This window comes from Mixophyes fleayi, chromosome 5 (assembly GCF_038048845.1).
Source record: "Mixophyes fleayi isolate aMixFle1 chromosome 5, aMixFle1.hap1, whole genome shotgun sequence".
Taxonomy (NCBI): domain Eukaryota; kingdom Metazoa; phylum Chordata; class Amphibia; order Anura; family Limnodynastidae; genus Mixophyes; species Mixophyes fleayi.
In genome coordinates, this window is record NC_134406.1 from 27,951,723 (window position 1) to 27,970,022 (window position 18,300).

At 40.4% G+C, this 18,300-nt stretch overlaps 1 protein-coding gene across 1 annotated transcript; it reads left to right on the plus strand.

Moving 5' to 3' along the window:
• The first annotated feature begins 2,893 nt into the window (after positions 1-2,893).
• VIM (vimentin) lies at positions 2,894-17,554 on the plus strand. Its single transcript, XM_075211912.1, has 9 exons — positions 2,894-3,580; positions 5,016-5,076; positions 10,912-11,007; positions 12,016-12,177; positions 12,981-13,106; positions 14,507-14,727; positions 14,976-15,019; positions 16,416-16,501; positions 17,109-17,554. The coding sequence occupies exons 1-9, from the start codon at positions 3,006-3,008 to the stop codon at positions 17,151-17,153; spliced, it is 1,416 nt and encodes a 471-aa protein (XP_075068013.1). The 5' UTR covers positions 2,894-3,005; the 3' UTR covers positions 17,154-17,554.
• The last annotated feature ends 746 nt before the right edge of the window (positions 17,555-18,300 follow it).

Below are 18,300 nucleotides of genomic sequence, written 5' to 3' on the forward strand. Positions count from 1 at the left end.
TGGTTGCTTCAGGCAACATCTCCACTTTTCAAACCTGCCAGAAACTCGCAGCTTGATACATTTACCCCCAAGTCTTGTAGTTCAACAATAGATGGAGAGTTACAGGCTATGTACATATCCCTTATATGCATTTATAATGCAATTGCTAGTAATTCCAATGCCCTAAAAAATAGTAAGGGGTATATTTACTAAACTGCGGGTTTAAAAAAGTGGAGATGTTGCCTATAGCAGGTAGCAACCAATGAGATTCTAGTTAACATTTATTTAGTACATTCTACAAAATGACAGCTAGAATCTGATTGGTTGCTATAGGCAACATCTCCACTTTTCAAACCTGCCAGAAACTCGCAGCTTGATACATTTACCCCCTAGACTTACACTTAGCTCATTTACCTTAGCTTTTTAGTATTTATATTAGGTGTTAACAATGAGTAGAGTGATCATATAAAAGCCACAGACCAAATGCTTTATACAGGTTAATATATGGTGGCTAAGTGGTTAGCACTTCTGCCTTACAGCACTAGGGTCATGAGTTCAATTCCCGACCATGGCCTTATCTCTGAGGAGTTTTTATGTTCTCCCCGTGTTTGCGTGGGTTTCCTCCGGGTGCTCCAGTTTCCTTCCACAATTAAAAACATACTTGTAGGTTAACTGGCTGCTATCAAATTGACCCTAGACAATCTGTACTGCAACCCATAGCAACCAGATTCTATCTGTCATTTTTGAGTGCAGTTTAGAAAATTTAAGTAACAGGCTATCTACATATCCGTTATATGTATTTACAATGCAATTGCAAGTAATTCCAATGCCCTAAAAAATAGTAAGGGGTATATTTACTAAACTGCGGGTTTGAAAAAGTGTTGATATTGCCTATAGTAACCAATGTGATTCTAATTATCCTTTGTTTAGTACATTCTACGAAATGACAGCTGGATTCTGATTGGTTACCATAGGCAACATCTCCACTTTTTCAAACCTGCAGTTTAGTAATTATACCCCTAAGTGTTTTTTGTAAATCTCCCACTCATCCGGCGATGAATTGACTGTTAGTAACTTTAGTGCACTTTTTTTGTATAAGTTTAATATTCAATCAAAGCCATGCTCTGCTTTGCATCTTTCTTCTAGTAGCAGCGACTGAATAAAACTGCCTACTCCTCATTATTACTCATGGAAACTTCTAGACTGGGACCATGAATAATTGTGGGAGGAAAGGTTAATCTCCACAAGTATTGGATTCACATTTCAGAAGGCTGTAACTCTGCAGCTTTTTTTTTTCTTCTTCTTTTTGGATGTCCTCCCAAGGTTTTCCCGCGCTGTGGTGAAGAAGGAAGTGTTTCAGAGATGGGATGTCCCCACAATGAAGGACTGCCACGCCGAACAGGGCCAGCTGCAAAGAATCTCTCTTAACCATTGATGCCCCTTCCTCAATCTCTGCAGCATCAATACAGTCCAGGGTCTCTTTAGGTTCCCAGTTTCCTACAGTTTCCTTCCTTTTGAGAAGCATTGTCTCATGATTAATTTTTCTCATTTATATATGTTGCAATAAAATCATTTCTGGGTCCTATTGTAAAATTATGATCATCATAAAGTCATACTCTTCACAATGTCTGCTGCTTCTGCAGCAAGCTGGCACATTAGCCTCAATGAAATATACATTCATTTTATCCTAGTTTTTCTAATCCTATAACTGCATGGATAAATTCATCATGAAGCCATATAAACTTTCTACTTTAATGCACTTTATTCCTCAAGGACAGGGCCCCCTTAGTAGTTGCATGGGTGGATTGCTATAACTATAGTTACACCTTTAAATAAAATACTGCCCTACTCTGGTCTTTAGCAGAACTTTTTAAAGGACATGTTTCTCTCTATACAAAGTAAAGTCATATTTGCATGTTATACACTTCTGTTTCCTGCTGATAGTGGTTTTACTGAGAACTCTCTCTCCATCTGGTGCCAACTCCAAAACATAAAGCACACATTAAACTTTAGCCATGGGTGCCTATGTGGATATAAGCCTCTTGAAATACTTATGCGTAAGGGAGGATGGTTTGGTAACGAGTGCAGTCTCACATATGGGCTGGACTCTGCCTGGTCCCCCTCCACCTCCCTCTCTCCCCAGACTGGTGATCTCAATGTGATTCCTTTGTCTACAGAGCAGCATAACCGGATAATGCCTATATTTCTAAATCTATCTCTTATACCAAGCAAAATGAAGTCATCCATCACGAATTTATACAAATGCGACTTATGTCTTGTACCTCTTAGTACATATGAGGCGACAACGCCCAATTAAAGCATATGACACTGAACGTGGGCAAATAGAATCATGTGAAACTTTTATCATATTATCAGATACTGACTTCCCCTCCGCCATGTTACCATGGGGCGAGGATTGTTTTAGCCCACCTTATTTTCTCCAGCTGCTGTGTGGAACTACAAGTGCCAGCATTGGTGTGCAACCCAGCCAAGGGTTGTCATAGCATTCTGGGACTTGTAGTTTCACAAAAGCTTCAGATGTAAAAGTTGATGACTTCTGATGGGGAAAAGCAAAAGTTTTAGCAGTTTAAGCACTTTAGTTGTATTAGAGGTTTCCACGATGTACTTTGTGCAGTATCTCATTGATAGATAATACTCTTAGCTAGAACTATGTATAATGTTGCAGAAGTTACTTTTAATGCATCCAGGACTTTTCTGCAAAAAAAGTAAAGTAGCTGAAACTTCAGATCGCTGCCTGGAGGCAGAAAACGATGCTCTGCCTCAGCTTGCGGTTTGCAGTCCAGTCGCGCGTTCCTATTGGCTTGTACAGAACCGCTAGTGGTGATGCGGATTGGTCGCCGTAGGCTCAGCTCCCTGCCCCGTTATCTTCTGTATAAATACAACCCATAGAAGCTGCGCTCTCTCCTGCTAAAAGCATTTGGCTGGTTGTACAGGGGACCAGGCAAGTCATCCAGTTCAGATCTCAGGATTTACAAAAAGAAAAGTAGGACCATCACTTTATCACCATGGCCAGCAAGTCTTCTTCATACAAGAGGTTGTTCGGGGGTAACCCCAGGTCCAGCTCTTCTGGAGGTGGAAGCCGCTATGTCACCAACAGCAGCAGATACTCCTTGGGCAGTGCCTACCGCTCCGGAGGTGGTGGCAGCGGCGGCGGAGGCTCCATCGGCAGCCGTACCGTCTACACCACCTCTTCCTCCCCGGCTGTCTTCAAGTCCTCCTCGATCAGGTTGAGGAGCAGCCTCCCTCCAGCCAGGATGCAGGACAACGTGGACTTCTCCCTGGCAGATGCCATCAACCTTGAGTTTAAAGCCAACAGGACCAACGAGAAGGCTGAGATGCAGGAGCTGAATGACAGATTTGTCAACTTCATCGATAAAGTCCGGTTCATGGAGCAGCAGAACAAGATCCTTTTGGCTGAGTTGGAGCAGCTGAAAGGAAAGGGGACCTCCAGGGTGGGGGACCTGTATGAAGACGAGATGAGGGACCTCCGAAGGCAGGTGGACATCCTCACCAACGAGAAGGCCAGAATAGAAGTTGACAGAGACAACCTCAACGATGATCTCCAACGACTAAGAGAAAGGTAATAACAGACAACCTCCTGAATTAATTACTGTTATTGCTAATTATAACACAGAACGTGTTACCTTATGTCTCATCCACCATGTGTTTAACATCACATAATCACCACTCTAGACAGTACTGTACATCTGTTTAATCACTTTAGTCTTGATGCTGCTTTCTATGTTAACTATCAATGGGCTACAGTCAATGCCACCACCAGCAGATGTCTCAGTGCAAAAGATACAAAGTTGCAACTGGTGTTTGCAGAAGTCTGTAGTGAAGACTGAGAAATGTACAATTTGATACAATTTCGTGAGTGTTTTTGCAACAAAATCTTGAAGTAGTTAACTTTCTGGAGACTGTGCAAGTAGTGATGAAAGAAATATCCTACTTTATGGCGAATGACTTAATTGAGCCCACATAAGAACTACATTTTTTACAAACTTTCACAGGAACAAAGTTTATTGCTAAATTATGTAGGTCGGGCTTCTGCAACTCATTAGGGTTAATGCTTTGGCTTGGAACAAGGGGTAGTTTATCCATCAGTGTGCAGACTGCTGGACCAGCAGAAAAGATGAAAAACTCCAGCCATGCAAGATAATATAAGAGCAGGGTTCTGGAAATAGCTGTAGAGCGAAGCCAGAAGCTCTAGTTGTGCCATAGGCAAGGTTTTGGCTAACACACAGTCTGGTATCTAGCTCCACGTCTGGATGGGTGTGGCAGCCCACTAACACTGAACTATGAGTAATATCTGGCCCTCATAGAGATGGTGGAAGTTGGAAGGTTCTTTCAGATATCTGCAATGATATTTAATATAATCCTGTACAACGCTATAGTATAATTACTTATTCTAGCAGAATGTGATACAGTTAACTACTTTAATATCATTGTTTTAGTCATCAATTCTATAGTTTCAGTACATTGAAAGTGCATGTACAAAATCTTTTCACAATGTTGAAAGGAATGGGCATGTAAGTTCTTTAAAGAAATTAGTTCCCTTAAGGGCTCCAGATGTTCAGGAAGTGAGGTGTCATACATCCAGCTTTGAGGCTCTTATTTATTCTTACTATAATATGCTACAAAAAATATAATACCCTATGTGCAGTGGTTCTGCAAATTTTGGGGCTGAATTATCTAATGGTAAACATAAGTTATTAATATAAGTAGACTTTGTGAAGGTATGAGGTTTAGATTATTCCAGTTTATTGTTGCATTATGTAAGTTCCTGTAAGAAATGTATCTACCCTTGCCTTTATATAAACCGTTTTTATTTATCACATTTAACTCATTTTAGGTAATTAATGTGATGATGTCATCATGCAGTACTGGTTTTCTCCAGTGGGGGGACTTTTCAATTCAGAGTTGTGAGCAATTGAGTTTCTCAACTTGTGAGCCTTTATCTTTGCTCTTTTCATCATTTGTGATGTGTAACTGAGGTCTCTTGCTGCTTTCAGGCTGCAAGATGAAATGATTCAGAAGGAAGAAGCTGAAAACAACCTGCAGTCATTCAGACAGGTTTGTGGCTTAGAAAATGTGACACTTTCAGGAAATGGTGTTCACCACCCAGTCTTTCCTGTATATACTATAATGCTGCCTCCTTACTGGCCCCTTTACTGGGCTGCACAGCAGAAGGGGTTAATCATCAAGTTATACAAGTCTCATGTATGGACATACATCTATACTATAAATGTGTTTTATCATTTCACAGAATTTTCCAGGGAGTACAAATTCTATATAATTTCGGCTCACAGTTATACCTGGCTAAACATCAGTAATGCTGGTCAGGTGTGAGGTCACCATGCACAGTTTTATGTTGTTACCACTGCCTTACATACATACAGGGATTTTGCATTAGACACCCCATTCCTAGCTCCCATAAGTTAGACACACTTTGTTTTGATGAATTTCTCTATGCATGATGCACTAAAATTATTATTAGTAAATGTTTTCTTTATAAGAAGTCACGTAGTTCATTTCAAGAAGAGATGTTGCTGACATGATTCAAGCGTCATTTGTGTCAAGACCCTGATCAGTGACAGAGATGAAAGCTGGGACTCTACAGTCATTGAAAATACTGAAATATCTAATATGTTGAAAACAGAAAATGTACAGGCAGAAGCCTAAAGTACAGATGGGTACTTGGCAGGACATTGTACATACTAGATAGGACACAGCACATACTGGACAGGACCACTAGGCAGCACACAGCACATACTGGACAGGACCACTAGGCAGCACATACTAGGTAGAACCACTGGCAACACACAGTACATACTAGGTAGGACCACTAGACAGCACATACTGGACAGGACCACAGGGCAGCACACAGCACATACTGGACAGGACCACTAGGCAGCACACAGCACATACTAGGTAGAACCACTGGCAACACACAGTACATACTAGGTAGGACCACTAGACAGCACATACTGGACAGGACCACAGGGCAGCACACAGCACATACTGGATAGGACCTCTAGGCAGCACACAGCACATACTGGACAGGACAACCAGGCAGCACACAGCACATACTGGATAGGACCACTAGGTAGCACACAGCACATACTGGACAGGACCACTAGGCAGCACACAGCACATACTGGACAGGACCACCGGGCAGCACACAGCAAATAATAGGTAGGACCACTAGGCAGCACACAGCACATATTGGACAGGACCACTAGGCAGCACACAGTACATACTAGGTAGGACCACTAGGCAGCACACAGCTCATACTAGGTAGGACCACTAGGCAGCACACAGCACATTCTATGTAAGACCACTGGGCAACACACAGTACATACTATGTAGGACCACTAGGCAGCACACAGCACATGCTGGACAGGACAACCAGGCAGCACACAGCACTTACTGAACAGGACCACTAGGCTGCACACAGCACATACTAGGTAGGATCACTAGACAGCACATACTGGACAGGACCACCGGGCAGCACACAGCACATACTGGACAGGACCACTAGGCAGCACACAGCACATACTGGACAGGACAACCAGGCAGCACACAGCACTTACTGGATGGGACCACTAGGCTGCACACAGCACATACTGCACAGGACCACCGGGCAGCACACAGCACATACTAGACAGGACCACTAGGCAGCACACAGCACATGCTGGACAGGACAACCAGGCAGCACACAGCACTTACTGGACAGGACCACTAGGCTGCACACAGCACATACTAGACACCACTCAGTACTGGTTAGGAGACAGATGTTTTTTTTTTAGTGACCTCTTGCATTTCCTTAAGAGAAGTATTATACCAGGCCTGGCCCTGTGTGACATTATGTAAGCAGAGGGGTGTGTATTCACACTTGCCCTGTGTCTTCTCTATCATTTAGTGGAAAATGTACTTGAAAGTTAGCAATAATACTTCCATCCTGTATTCTATAGATCTGGTATCTTTGACATCAGAATATCTGAATACAGCCATATATTGGAATATCCATCAATGTACAAAAAGGAACCCTAATAGGCAGACTGTAAATATCCTCTAGTGTATGATTAGCAACTTTATTGTAAATTAGTACATTCACATACTTGTACATGGCAACTAAACCCAACAACTGTGTTGTATACAAGACATGGAGATTGAAAACAGTGATTTCCACTCCAACAAAAAAACCACACCCTACAATGTGACGCCTGCCATTAAACGGATGCTCGGAGGGGTTAAAAAGCTTCAAAGACAAGAGAGCCCGGCCTTTCAAAAGTGCAATGACCTCATTGGTCATGCCCCTGTATTTGAATCCACCAATTTCTTGCACTTTAAATAACTACATGGAGGAGGCCCAGTCGTCATGTGTTAACAATCATGAAAACTATTTAGGGCTGAATTTCTAGTACAAAGACCATCACATCATTTTACTTAGCTTCGCATAACTTCTTACTTACTTGCCAAACAGTTTAAAATTAGGCTATTTTACCATAAAACCGTCCTGTGTCATCAATCTGTTGTCCCAAATGGAATTTATTACTGTATATCTTAAGCTGTCATACTCCACTTATAAATGTAGACCATTGGAATGCTCTTTGCAGCAATAATAAATATACAAAAGAAGCCATGTCATGTAATCATGGTTTATAAATTAACAAAGAACAGGAAGATTTCAATAGATACAAATAGCAACTGTTTGTTTGAATTCCAGGAATTCATAGGGGTCTCAGTTTTCCTTCTCGATGTTATTAGTTGTAATACAACAAACAGTCACAAATTTGTTAGTCTATTGGCTGCAAAACAACTAACGGATTTTGCAACACCCCCAAAAGCTCAGTGTATAGCACCGTCAAGCTGATGCAAATAGAAAGCCACTTGTGTGAGTGTTAAACAGGCTCTGTCCTAACCCTGCTGCTTTTCTTTCACAAAAAGACGGCTCTCAGCACTGCCAAGCACAAAAGTATTCCAGCTATAAGCAGTCATCCCATCTGTTTCCTCCTCTGACAAGCATTGCCGCTTTCTCACGCTTTCAGTGTGGAATGCCGATTCAGGAATTATACCAATAGTCTGGAATAATAGCTCTTTGTAGCCCAACGGCATTGTATAACTAGCAGTCATTTATTGTGCGCTGGATGCAAAGGGAACTTCTTTTTATTAATTAAATTTATGAGCAATGAATGTTCCGTTACGTCTTTACAGATTATTATTTCAAATGAATGCTAGGATTCTTCTGTGTTTGCATTCTTATTGAATGTATCATCATTATCTGTACTGATTAACATTTAGTCTGTAGAGAGTATGGAGTAGAGCAAATTTATTTCATAACCTTCCTGTTAAGGATCAACAGCTTGTGTGGAGGAAAAATATATTAAGTTGTGCAATCTGGAGATAGCTGATGTGGCAGTGGTCACGCCCATTTCAAATGCTCCTTAACCCTTTCTGACATTATTTAAAGTGAAATGTGTTTGCTTAAGTTCATAACAGGAATGCAAACTTATTTACATGAACAACTCGGTAGCCTCAGTTGTTTCCAAAATTGGTTGTAATCTTTACTTTTGTACAAATGCATAAGCTGCTGTAGTTTAAACAAATATATTTTCGATTACTGGGTTTATTTCCAACACGCATTTGAAACAGTGATATATATATATTATATATATATAGATATAGATATTTGAAACTAAGTATGATAATTATTATATACTTAGTAAAATTATATTTTCTTAGAAAATAGAGTATTTGAGAATTATTAACTTTTTAATTAATTTGACAGTAATTGTTACTGAGAATACATTTATCTCTGGGACAGAATTCCATTATTTGAGCAGCAGCCAGTGAAATTATAGTAGATTAGTTGCTGTTTCCATTGTTGTCCTCTCTGCACACAAGAGTCTTTTATAAGTGAATATTCAAGGATAAGTGATGCATTCAGGGAGCACTTGCAGCCACAGACAGAGAACATAATTATCCGCTGGCTATATTTCTTATTTTAGTGAGCATTTCAAATGTTTAAATCAAAGCACAATAGCACATCATTTGTATAATGCTTTTATGTAGGAATTCTAAGACCTTCTTTTGTTTAAAACAATCTTAATGACTCATGGAAACAGGACTAAATGCTGGTCATTCTTCCCCGATCCTACTCTGTCCTAAGAAAGCACATTTGGAGCTGTACAAGTAATTCAATGTGTTAGAAGTAGAATCATTTGCAGAAGACAAAAGTAATTTTTCTGCCATATTGAGAGGTAGAGATTGTCCATTTTCATATAACTACTTTATTGGTCTGTGCATATTACGAAATACATTGCTTTCTTTCTGGCTTCCTTCCTGTGTTTTAACCATGATGCAGCATTATTGTATAACAATTCGGCTTTGCTCTCTGATACAATGCACTAGATGCAATGCAGGGAGCAGATTTATGTGGTATCCATAGCAACAAGATGTAAACTCTGCCCAAAGAGATAAAGTAATGGCTGAAAAGCACAGAAAAGGGCTACAATGAAGAAAAGAAAAACAATATATTTAGAAAAAGTTACTTGAGGGTATATACAGGCCGAATAATCCATTTAATTGATTTAATGCTGGAAATCCCTTTAATGAGTACAGATCTGTTAGTAATTATTAAGGCAATTAAGTAACTATATGATCATAAAACTGGAGGCTGGTTTGTCTCAATTGCTCTACAGAAAGATCTCACTATTACTAATGTGAGTTCTGGTGTCGAAGACTATTCTGATTGGAGTTTAACTATTATCGTACTACAAATGCTGCCAATTACTGTAACTAGGTAAACAGACAGATACAAAGATATTGCTTTAGATCGCGTTCAGTTATTTAGCTGAGATCCCAAATTTTATTGTGCTCTTCCGCGACCCCCTAAAGTAGTTTGGAATGGAATGCACTGCATTTGACGATTTGATTGTAAAGTATCCGACAATTTGGGGACCCCAAGAAGTGATTCTGGGACCCCAGTCCAGTTTTTGACTGTAAGGGAAGCACTTCTGCTCTAGAGTAGTGTGCAAAACACATTGGGCTAGATTTACTAAGCTGCAGGTTTGAAAAAGTGGAGATGCTGCCTATAGTAACCAATCAGATTCTAGCTTTCATTTATTTAGTACCTTCTACAAAATGACAGCTGGAATCTGATTGGTTGCTATAGGCAACATCTCCACTTTTTCAACCCCGCAGCTTAGTAAATCTAGCCCATTGTCTTTAAGATAAATATTCAAATCCAGAGCACCTCTGCAGCTACTGTAGGATTACAGTTATTGGGTCTGATTCATTAAGGAAAGTAAGTAACAAAAAGGAGTAAGTTTTCTCCTGGACAAAACCATGTTACAATGTGCTTATTAGTTTATTATTTTGCACATAAGTTAAATACTGGATGTTTTTTAATGTAGCACAAATACTTGATAGCTTTATTTTTACACTGAAATTTAAAGTTGATCTAGGACATGACCTACCTCAACTATCAATCTGTGCCCACATTTTAAATCTACCTCCCCCTCCAATGCAACATGGTTTTGCCAAGTTACTCATTTTTTTTGGCTTTACTTTCCGAAATGAATCGGCCCATTATGTTTATTTAATGTGCACCTGCAGATAGTTGAGGCAGTCATTTTGTGAGCTTAACAATATTCAGAGTATCAATTTACAAGGAGCTGGTGACATCACTGAGACGCGAAGCACAAAATGCCTCGTGCCTCATGCCTCATCGCTGTTCCTGTTGAATTGATCGGCTGCATTCTCGTCAATTTTTCTTCGGTCCACAAAAAAGCATTGCCAGTAGATGACGAGCACACTATAGACAGCTTGGATTAATAATTATGTAGACGCCTCAGATAAATATTTAATTAAACTTAATTGTAAAAAATTTTTCCCACCACACAGGATGTCGACAACGCCTCTCTGGCACGCATTGACCTGGAACGCAAACTGGAATCCCTGCAGGAAGAGATTATTTTCATGAACAAGTTACATGATGAAGTAAGTCCACCAATTCTTGTTCTTGTAGCCCTTATATTCCATCATTTGTCCCTGTCTGCCACTAACACAGCCAGGCCTCTTCTATATGCAGATAAGTCTGTAACACAACATCCAATCAGATGTGTTGTTATTAGTCTAACTTGCAGTAGACTGATCCAAGCTCATATCTGACTGGTTGCATCGTGTGCATCAGGCGCGGGCTGGGAGAGGGAAGCCCGGGGGGCACACAGGCGGCTGCATCACATGACAAGGGATGCGGCCGCGTCATTGATGACGTGGCCGCGTCATTGATGACGTGGCCGCGTCATTGATGACGTGGCCGCATCGCCTGTCATGTGATGCGGCCGCCGGGGAAAATGTGGTATATTGCATCCGGGGGGCGGCCGGCCAGGCTACCCTACCCTGCCCCCCTGCCCCCCGGGCCAGCCCGCCCTTGGTGTGCATAGACTTACAATATGAAAACAAGGTGTATTAATGTGAGTTTGTGGCTCGCTGTGGCCCACTCGTATCTCCTAGCCTGTGGAACCCTTCTTTTGTGGCATGGGAAGCCCTGTGGATATTGGGTGTCCACAAAGGAGGACCCATGAGACAGAGTAACACACAGTGGTGGGTAACGAATGTCTCATAATGTCAGCACTACTGTCTGTTGATATAATTATCATCATCATCATCATCATCAACATTTATTTATATAGCGCCAGCAAATTCCGCATCGCTTTACCATTGAATTACATTTTAAAAATCCCAGAGCCAGTATAAAACTTAATAGTATGACTGCCCAATGATGAAAATCATTTGCAAGAGCTGTTTGCATCATTTTGATTGGAGGGAGAAACCTACCACTCTGTCTATTAAAAGACAATGGATTCTGGACACTTATCATGCCACTGACTGGTTGCTATCGGTTACACCTTGTTACTGTGTTATATTTATAAAGCTCTGAGATATTAAGTACAGGCTGCAGCTAAATTTGGAAGTAAAATGTACTGGTTTCTTTACTGTTTTAAGGAAATCCGTGAACTCCAAGCACAACTCCAGGAACAGCATGTGCAGATCGATATGGAAGTTGCCAAACCCGACCTCACCTCTGCCCTGCGTGATGTCCGCCAGCAGTATGAAAACGTGGCTACTAAAAATCTGCAAGAAGCAGAGGAATGGTACAAGTCTAAGGTATGTTATAGAAATACAACACCGGATTCCTGTGTGAGCCTCAGCTCCTGGAGCCAGACCAAGAAATCAATGTCCGTTTTATGGGCCAAAGTAGAGTTGCGAAAACGGCCGAGTTAGCCTTGAGATCCCCGTGTGTATAGTAGTTATAGTTTAAGAGGCATCTGATTAATACTCTGACCTTCATAATGGAGACACACGTCACTAGAATATCTAGGGAGCATATAAATTTGGACATGAGAAAAAATAAACATTGGGGTATATTTGCTAAAGGTTCTAAAAAGGAAAAGTGGAGGTGTTGGCCATAGCAACCAATCAGATTCTAGCTATCATTTATCTCATACATTCTAGAAAATGGTAGGTGAAATCTGATTGGTTGCTATGGGCAACACTTCCACTTTTCCTTATATAAGCTTTAGTAAATCTTCCCCATTGTCTTGTACAGCTGAGTTCCATTGTTTTACTACTGTCTACATTAATACAATTCCTTTGTTTAGAAGAATTATGTATATGCCTGGTTTGGTATTATAGTGCATCTTACTCACAGTCAGTCAATGTGTATGTTTAGTGAATAACGATAATTTATGGGCTTCTGTAAACATGCTAGTCAGCAGGTCTGTTTTTTTTTCCTTGGGCCAAAACCAGTACTCATGGGAATCATTTCACCAGGAAACAGATCTCTGAAGCAAAATATATATTTTTTTTCATTTAAAACTATATTCTTGGTATTTTAATCAATGATAAAATGAAACCTCATAAAAATGTAACTGCAAATGGTAAATATATTATGGTCTGTTTCTCTACAGTTTTCTGACCTGTCCGAAGCTGCTAATCGCAACACTGAAGCCTTGCGGCAGGCTAAGCAGGAGACAAATGAATACCGCAGACAGATCCAGGCTCTTACCTGTGAGGTCGATGCAATGAAGGGATCTGTAAGTACAAATATATTATAAGGGGAACGGGTGGGAATGGGGTTCTTGTAAGACAGGATATGCAGGGATCTTAGCAATGACATATACAATGTAAAACCCCTATAGTTTGGGGTTTGCTCCTGTTAAGACGTAATTAGAACCAAGAACGTTTCCCAATCTGTTAGTTGCTGCACAGTAAGTATTGGGTTCTGAATGGTGCACATTAGTATATGGTGTACAGATGGAGCAGCAATCAGTAGTATTGGGTTCTGAATGGTACACATTAGTAAGTGGTGTACAGATGGAGCAGCAATCAGTTAGTATAGGGTTCTGAATGGTACACATTAGTATGTGGTGTACAGATGGAGCAGCAATCATTTAGTATTGGGTTCTGAATGGTACACATTAGTAAGTGGTGTACAGATGGAGCAACAATCAGTAGTATTGGGTTCTGAATGGTGCACATTAGTAAGTGGTGTACAGATGGAGCAACAATCAGTAGTATTGGGTTCTGAATGGTGCACATTAGTAAGTGGTGTACAGATGGAGCAACAATCAGTAGTATTGGGTTCTGATTGGTGCACATTAGTAAGTGGTGTACAGATGGAGCAGCAATCAGTTAGTATTGCTCACAATGGATCACTAATTAGATAGATCAATATCACATATTTTAAAGTTAAGAACTTTGCCTGTCCCATTCTGTGAAATATAATATTACCGCCTGTGCAGTACAGTCTGCTCCATCTGTATTTTGTAACTGTTATGTACACAAGATTGTTGAAACGCTCATTGAAGGTGAATTGATCACACTTCAGGCCAGCTTTGATATTTATTCATTGACGCATCTCAGAAGCGCCGTAGCCTACTGAACTCAGTGCTTTGACTTCCATAGAAGGCCATTAAATGTTTCCCAAGCTTGTCATCATGCGCGTGAATACTAGTCCATTTGTTTGCATTATATTTTGGAGCCCCCGGCGTCAGAGTATTTTTTAGGCTTTTTAGCCGCACGTTAAACATGTTTTGAATTTAACAGCCATGTATTTTGATTCTAACTCTTTACAAAAATAATCTGCTTGTAACTTTAAAATATCATTGTTCCAGCATCAAATTAATGATAGAAAGGTGAATCAATGAAGATCAGGGGTTTAGGTCTGTCTGTGTACAGTTATTGGTCTCTTAGACATAAAATGTGGGCTGATAATTCAGGTATGGTGTATGCATTTGTATAATCTAAATAATCCAGTATCACAGGAGGGTAAATGTAGAGAAATAGGGAATATCCATAGTTGAAAGATGCAGGGTTGAAAATGTATCCCTATACTGTTGAAATTTCATTGGGGGCATCCAATACATCTTATAACTATTCCAATCATCTATGGAAATCTTGTCTCAATAAGGAAATTGTCATTTTTTTTTTGCAGAATGAGTCTTATGATCGCCAAATGCGGGAGATGGAAGAGAACTTCGCCGTCGAAGCTGCTAATTATCAGGACACTATCAGTCGTCTGCAAGATGAGATCCAGAACATGAAGGAGGAAATGGCTCGTCACCTGCGCGAGTACCAGGAGCTGCTGAACGTTAAGATGGCCCTTGATATTGAGATTGCCACTTACAGGAAGCTCCTGGAAGGAGAGGAGAGCAGGTAATATGCGCTGTGCTGCTATAATTATATATAATTAGGGCTAGATTTACTAAAGCAGGTTTGAAGAAGTGGAGATGTTGCCTACAGCGACCAATCAGATTCTAGCTCTCATTTATTTAGTACATTCTACAAAATGACAGCTAGAATCTGATTGGTTGCTATAGGCAACATCTCCACTTCTTCAAACCTGCAGCTTAGTAAATGTCCACATTATCTCACCCAATTACTCTTTTTTTCTTTTTCTTCAGAATCACCATTCCAATTCAGTCCTTTTCTAGCCTGAGCATGAGAGGTAAATAGTATTTTTGTACAACAATAATAAACATTATTCTAAAAATGTTACTTCTATTATTTTGGAAATATTTTTCATACACCTATTGCTGAATTAACTGAGAGCAGCTCTAGATAAGAGATATTTTGTCTGAATGTTTAGCTTGATGATGTCCTCAGACAAAGACACTCAATCACTTATACAATGGTGTTGAGCTGGGGACTCTTGTAGAATTCAGAATCGTTGCAAGTTTCACATTATTCTAAATGCATCATTGCACGTTCTCACTTAGACAACTATAAATGGGGAAATATACAGTATATATATTTTTGTAGTGTTCGATAGTCTCTAAAATATCATTATCACCTACAGACAAGGATGGCAGCCATTTTGTGAGCTGAGCCAATATTCATAAGAATGCAGCCAATCAATTCATTGAGAATCAGTGACATCACTGAGACACTTTTTATGTCTAGTATTCATGAAGCGTGACGAATATTCGCCCTGGTTCCTAGTGAATTTACTGGCTGTATTATCATAATAAAGGTTCAGCCAACAAAATGGCTGCCTCCACCGTCTGTACACAAAAGGTGCAATTTAAGGTCTAGGGGCCTGATTCATTAAGGATCTTAACTTGAGAAACTTCTTATTTCAGTCTCCTGGACAAAACCATGTTACAATGCAAGGGGAGCAAATTAGTATTCTGTTTTGCACATAAGTTAAATACTGACTGTTTTTTCATGTAGCACACAAATACTTGATAGCTTATTTGTACACTGAAATTTAAAGTTGATATTTGTGTGCTACATGAAAAAACAGTCGGTATTTAACTTATGTGCAAAACAGAATACTAATGTGCACCCCTTGCATTGTAACATGGTTTTTTCCAGGAGACTGAAATAAGAAGTTTCTTAAGTTTAGATCCTTAATGAATCAGGCCCTAGGAGTCTAGGGAAGATATGTTCTGGTGTCTGTATATATTGTTTTTCCACAATATATCCTCTACTGTTATGCAGACTTTAGGGTATTATCGGGCTGTATAAACAATGAGTCCTATTTAGAATACAACCTTATACCTCAGAAACTGCTTCATGTAACACAAGTGGAATAGAACAGTGGCTAGACGCCATCACACGAGAATCCTTATCATCATCATAATCAGCTATTTATATAGCGCTACTAATTCCGCAGTGCTGTACAGAGAACTCACTCCCATCAGTCCCTGCCCCATTGGAGCTTACAGTCTAATTTCCCTAACACACACACAGACAGACAGACAGACAGAGACTAGGGTCAATTTGATAGCAGCCAATTAATCTATTAGTATGTTTTTGGATTATAAGGATTATTTTTAAGGATTATATTACTCTGGCCTGTTTCTTTACCTGTTTAAATAACCAAATATTTTATTTTTCAGAATCTAATTTTGACTCTCACCCAGTGTCACAAGCCAGCTCTAAAAGAACAGTTCTGATCAAGACTGTGGAGACCCGGGATGGACAGGTAGTTTTACAGAGTTAGCGCCAAAGGCCGTAATGACAGAATCATCAGCAGTTAGTACATAAGGCTTGTAGTCATGAGGTTTAGTGAATATGGCAGCAGAGGCGGAACTAGAGAGCTGTGGGCCCCAGTGCAGGGAATCGGGGAGGAGGGCCCCATTATCTCCATGCACGGCACCTACTGCACCAATGGTAGTCCCGCCACTGTGTGGCATATTGGTTCACCTTACAAGAGGGCTGCATGTAGGAGATGGTTGCATCGTAAGATTGGGATAACTGTCTATATGTTTCTTAGTGTAGACCTGACCGTTCTGTTGCATAGGGGGTTGGGATCGTACTACTTTCACAAGCCAACTTTGGTATCTGTAATTGCTGTATTTCACTGTGCAAAACCAAGTTTACCTTTACTTAATGTTATATCTATCACCAATCAATTAAAGGTAACTTTAATTCTAATGTCAGAGATAACCGCTTTAAATTGTACTCGCATGTACCAACATAATTAGCTATATATGGGCACTCGTGCCACCTCAAAATAACCGGCTTGCCAGGATTGATCTGATCAAAATAGTTTCACAACTTTATATTAACGCCATAATTTTATTTGGCAGGTTATTAATGAAAGCTCCCAGCACCACGATGATTACCAGGAGTGAAATCTGAAGTCTATCCTGTTGGAGAAAACTTAGAAAACCTTGACCAGCAACGTAATTTTGTCCCCTGAACATCAGCTTTCAAGTGCCTTTTGTTGTTAATTGAAGAGCAGGAGATAGACATCCGATAGAGCAGAGGAAGGCAACCTATGGCTCGCTACACACTTATATTTCCGCCACAGCTGGTGAGCCATAGTTTACCTAACCCTGCTGTAGAGGGTCATTAGCCATCGGGTTTTTGGCGAGTGAAGTCCTTTTGGGCGACCGTGGTTTTACTTCAGTCTAGTTTACAAACACTATTATAGCAATATCTTGTGCCGCAATACTGTTTTTAAAAATTCCCAAGAAAAGCTTTTTACTTCTCGGCAACCTGTCAGTGCTTCAATAAATCTTTAGAAATGAAATCTGTCTCATCTCTTTTATATCACATTTCTCTTGTATTATGTTACCTCCCATGTCTGGTTACATTTGCTGCTTAGTGGCAGTGTGAGAAGACGGGAGATTTGGCATTATTCTGGTAGATAAGTGTGATGACATCCATCCCACTACGTAGTGTAGGTACGGGATTTCCTTCTTTATAAAGTGTCGCCCTAAGCAATGTGTGCCATATCGGCAAAACATTTTAAAAGTACTCTGCTCCTGGGCAGGTGCAGCCCAAAACATCATGTGTGATAGTCTCAATGGACCTAGGATCACAAATAAAATACTTTATTGCATTTTTAATAAATAGTAATTTGCAATTGGTCAGTATGGAAAAACAAGGACAAGATGCACGTCTTTACATTGCTGTCTCACATGTAGAAATCCCACCCTCTCAAACATACCACCATGCCAGGTTGTAGCCAGTGGTGGGATTTAGCTGGTTCCCACTGGTTCACCAGAACTGATACCTAATTTTAAGCTTGGTTGGTGGGGGGAGCAGACCCTTTAAAAAAACAGATACTCACCTGTCGGCGGTGTAAGGCACCTCTCCTCCCTGCTCCGTCCGCACTGAATGTTGGGTGTGACGTCATCACACCTGACGTTCAGTGAGGAGAGGAGTTGGCAAGAAGAGAAGAAAGAAGCCGATAGAAAAGGTAAGCGAAGGAATGGAAGCAAGGGGGAGCAAAAGCAGCTTGGCAGAGTGTGAACGGGGGCAAAGGCAGCATGG

Excerpts from the sequence above, each read along its gene's own strand:
- VIM (XM_075211912.1), top strand. The coding sequence starts at position 3,006 with ATGGCCAGCAAGTCTTCTTCATACAAGAGGTTGTTCGGGGGTAACCCC. Across the intron at positions 5,077-10,911 it reads ACCTGCAGTCATTCAGACAG|GATGTCGACAACGCCTCTCT; the intron begins GTTTGTGGCTTA and ends CCCACCACACAG. Across the intron at positions 14,728-14,975 it reads CTGGAAGGAGAGGAGAGCAG|AATCACCATTCCAATTCAGT; the intron begins GTAATATGCGCT and ends CTTTTTCTTCAG.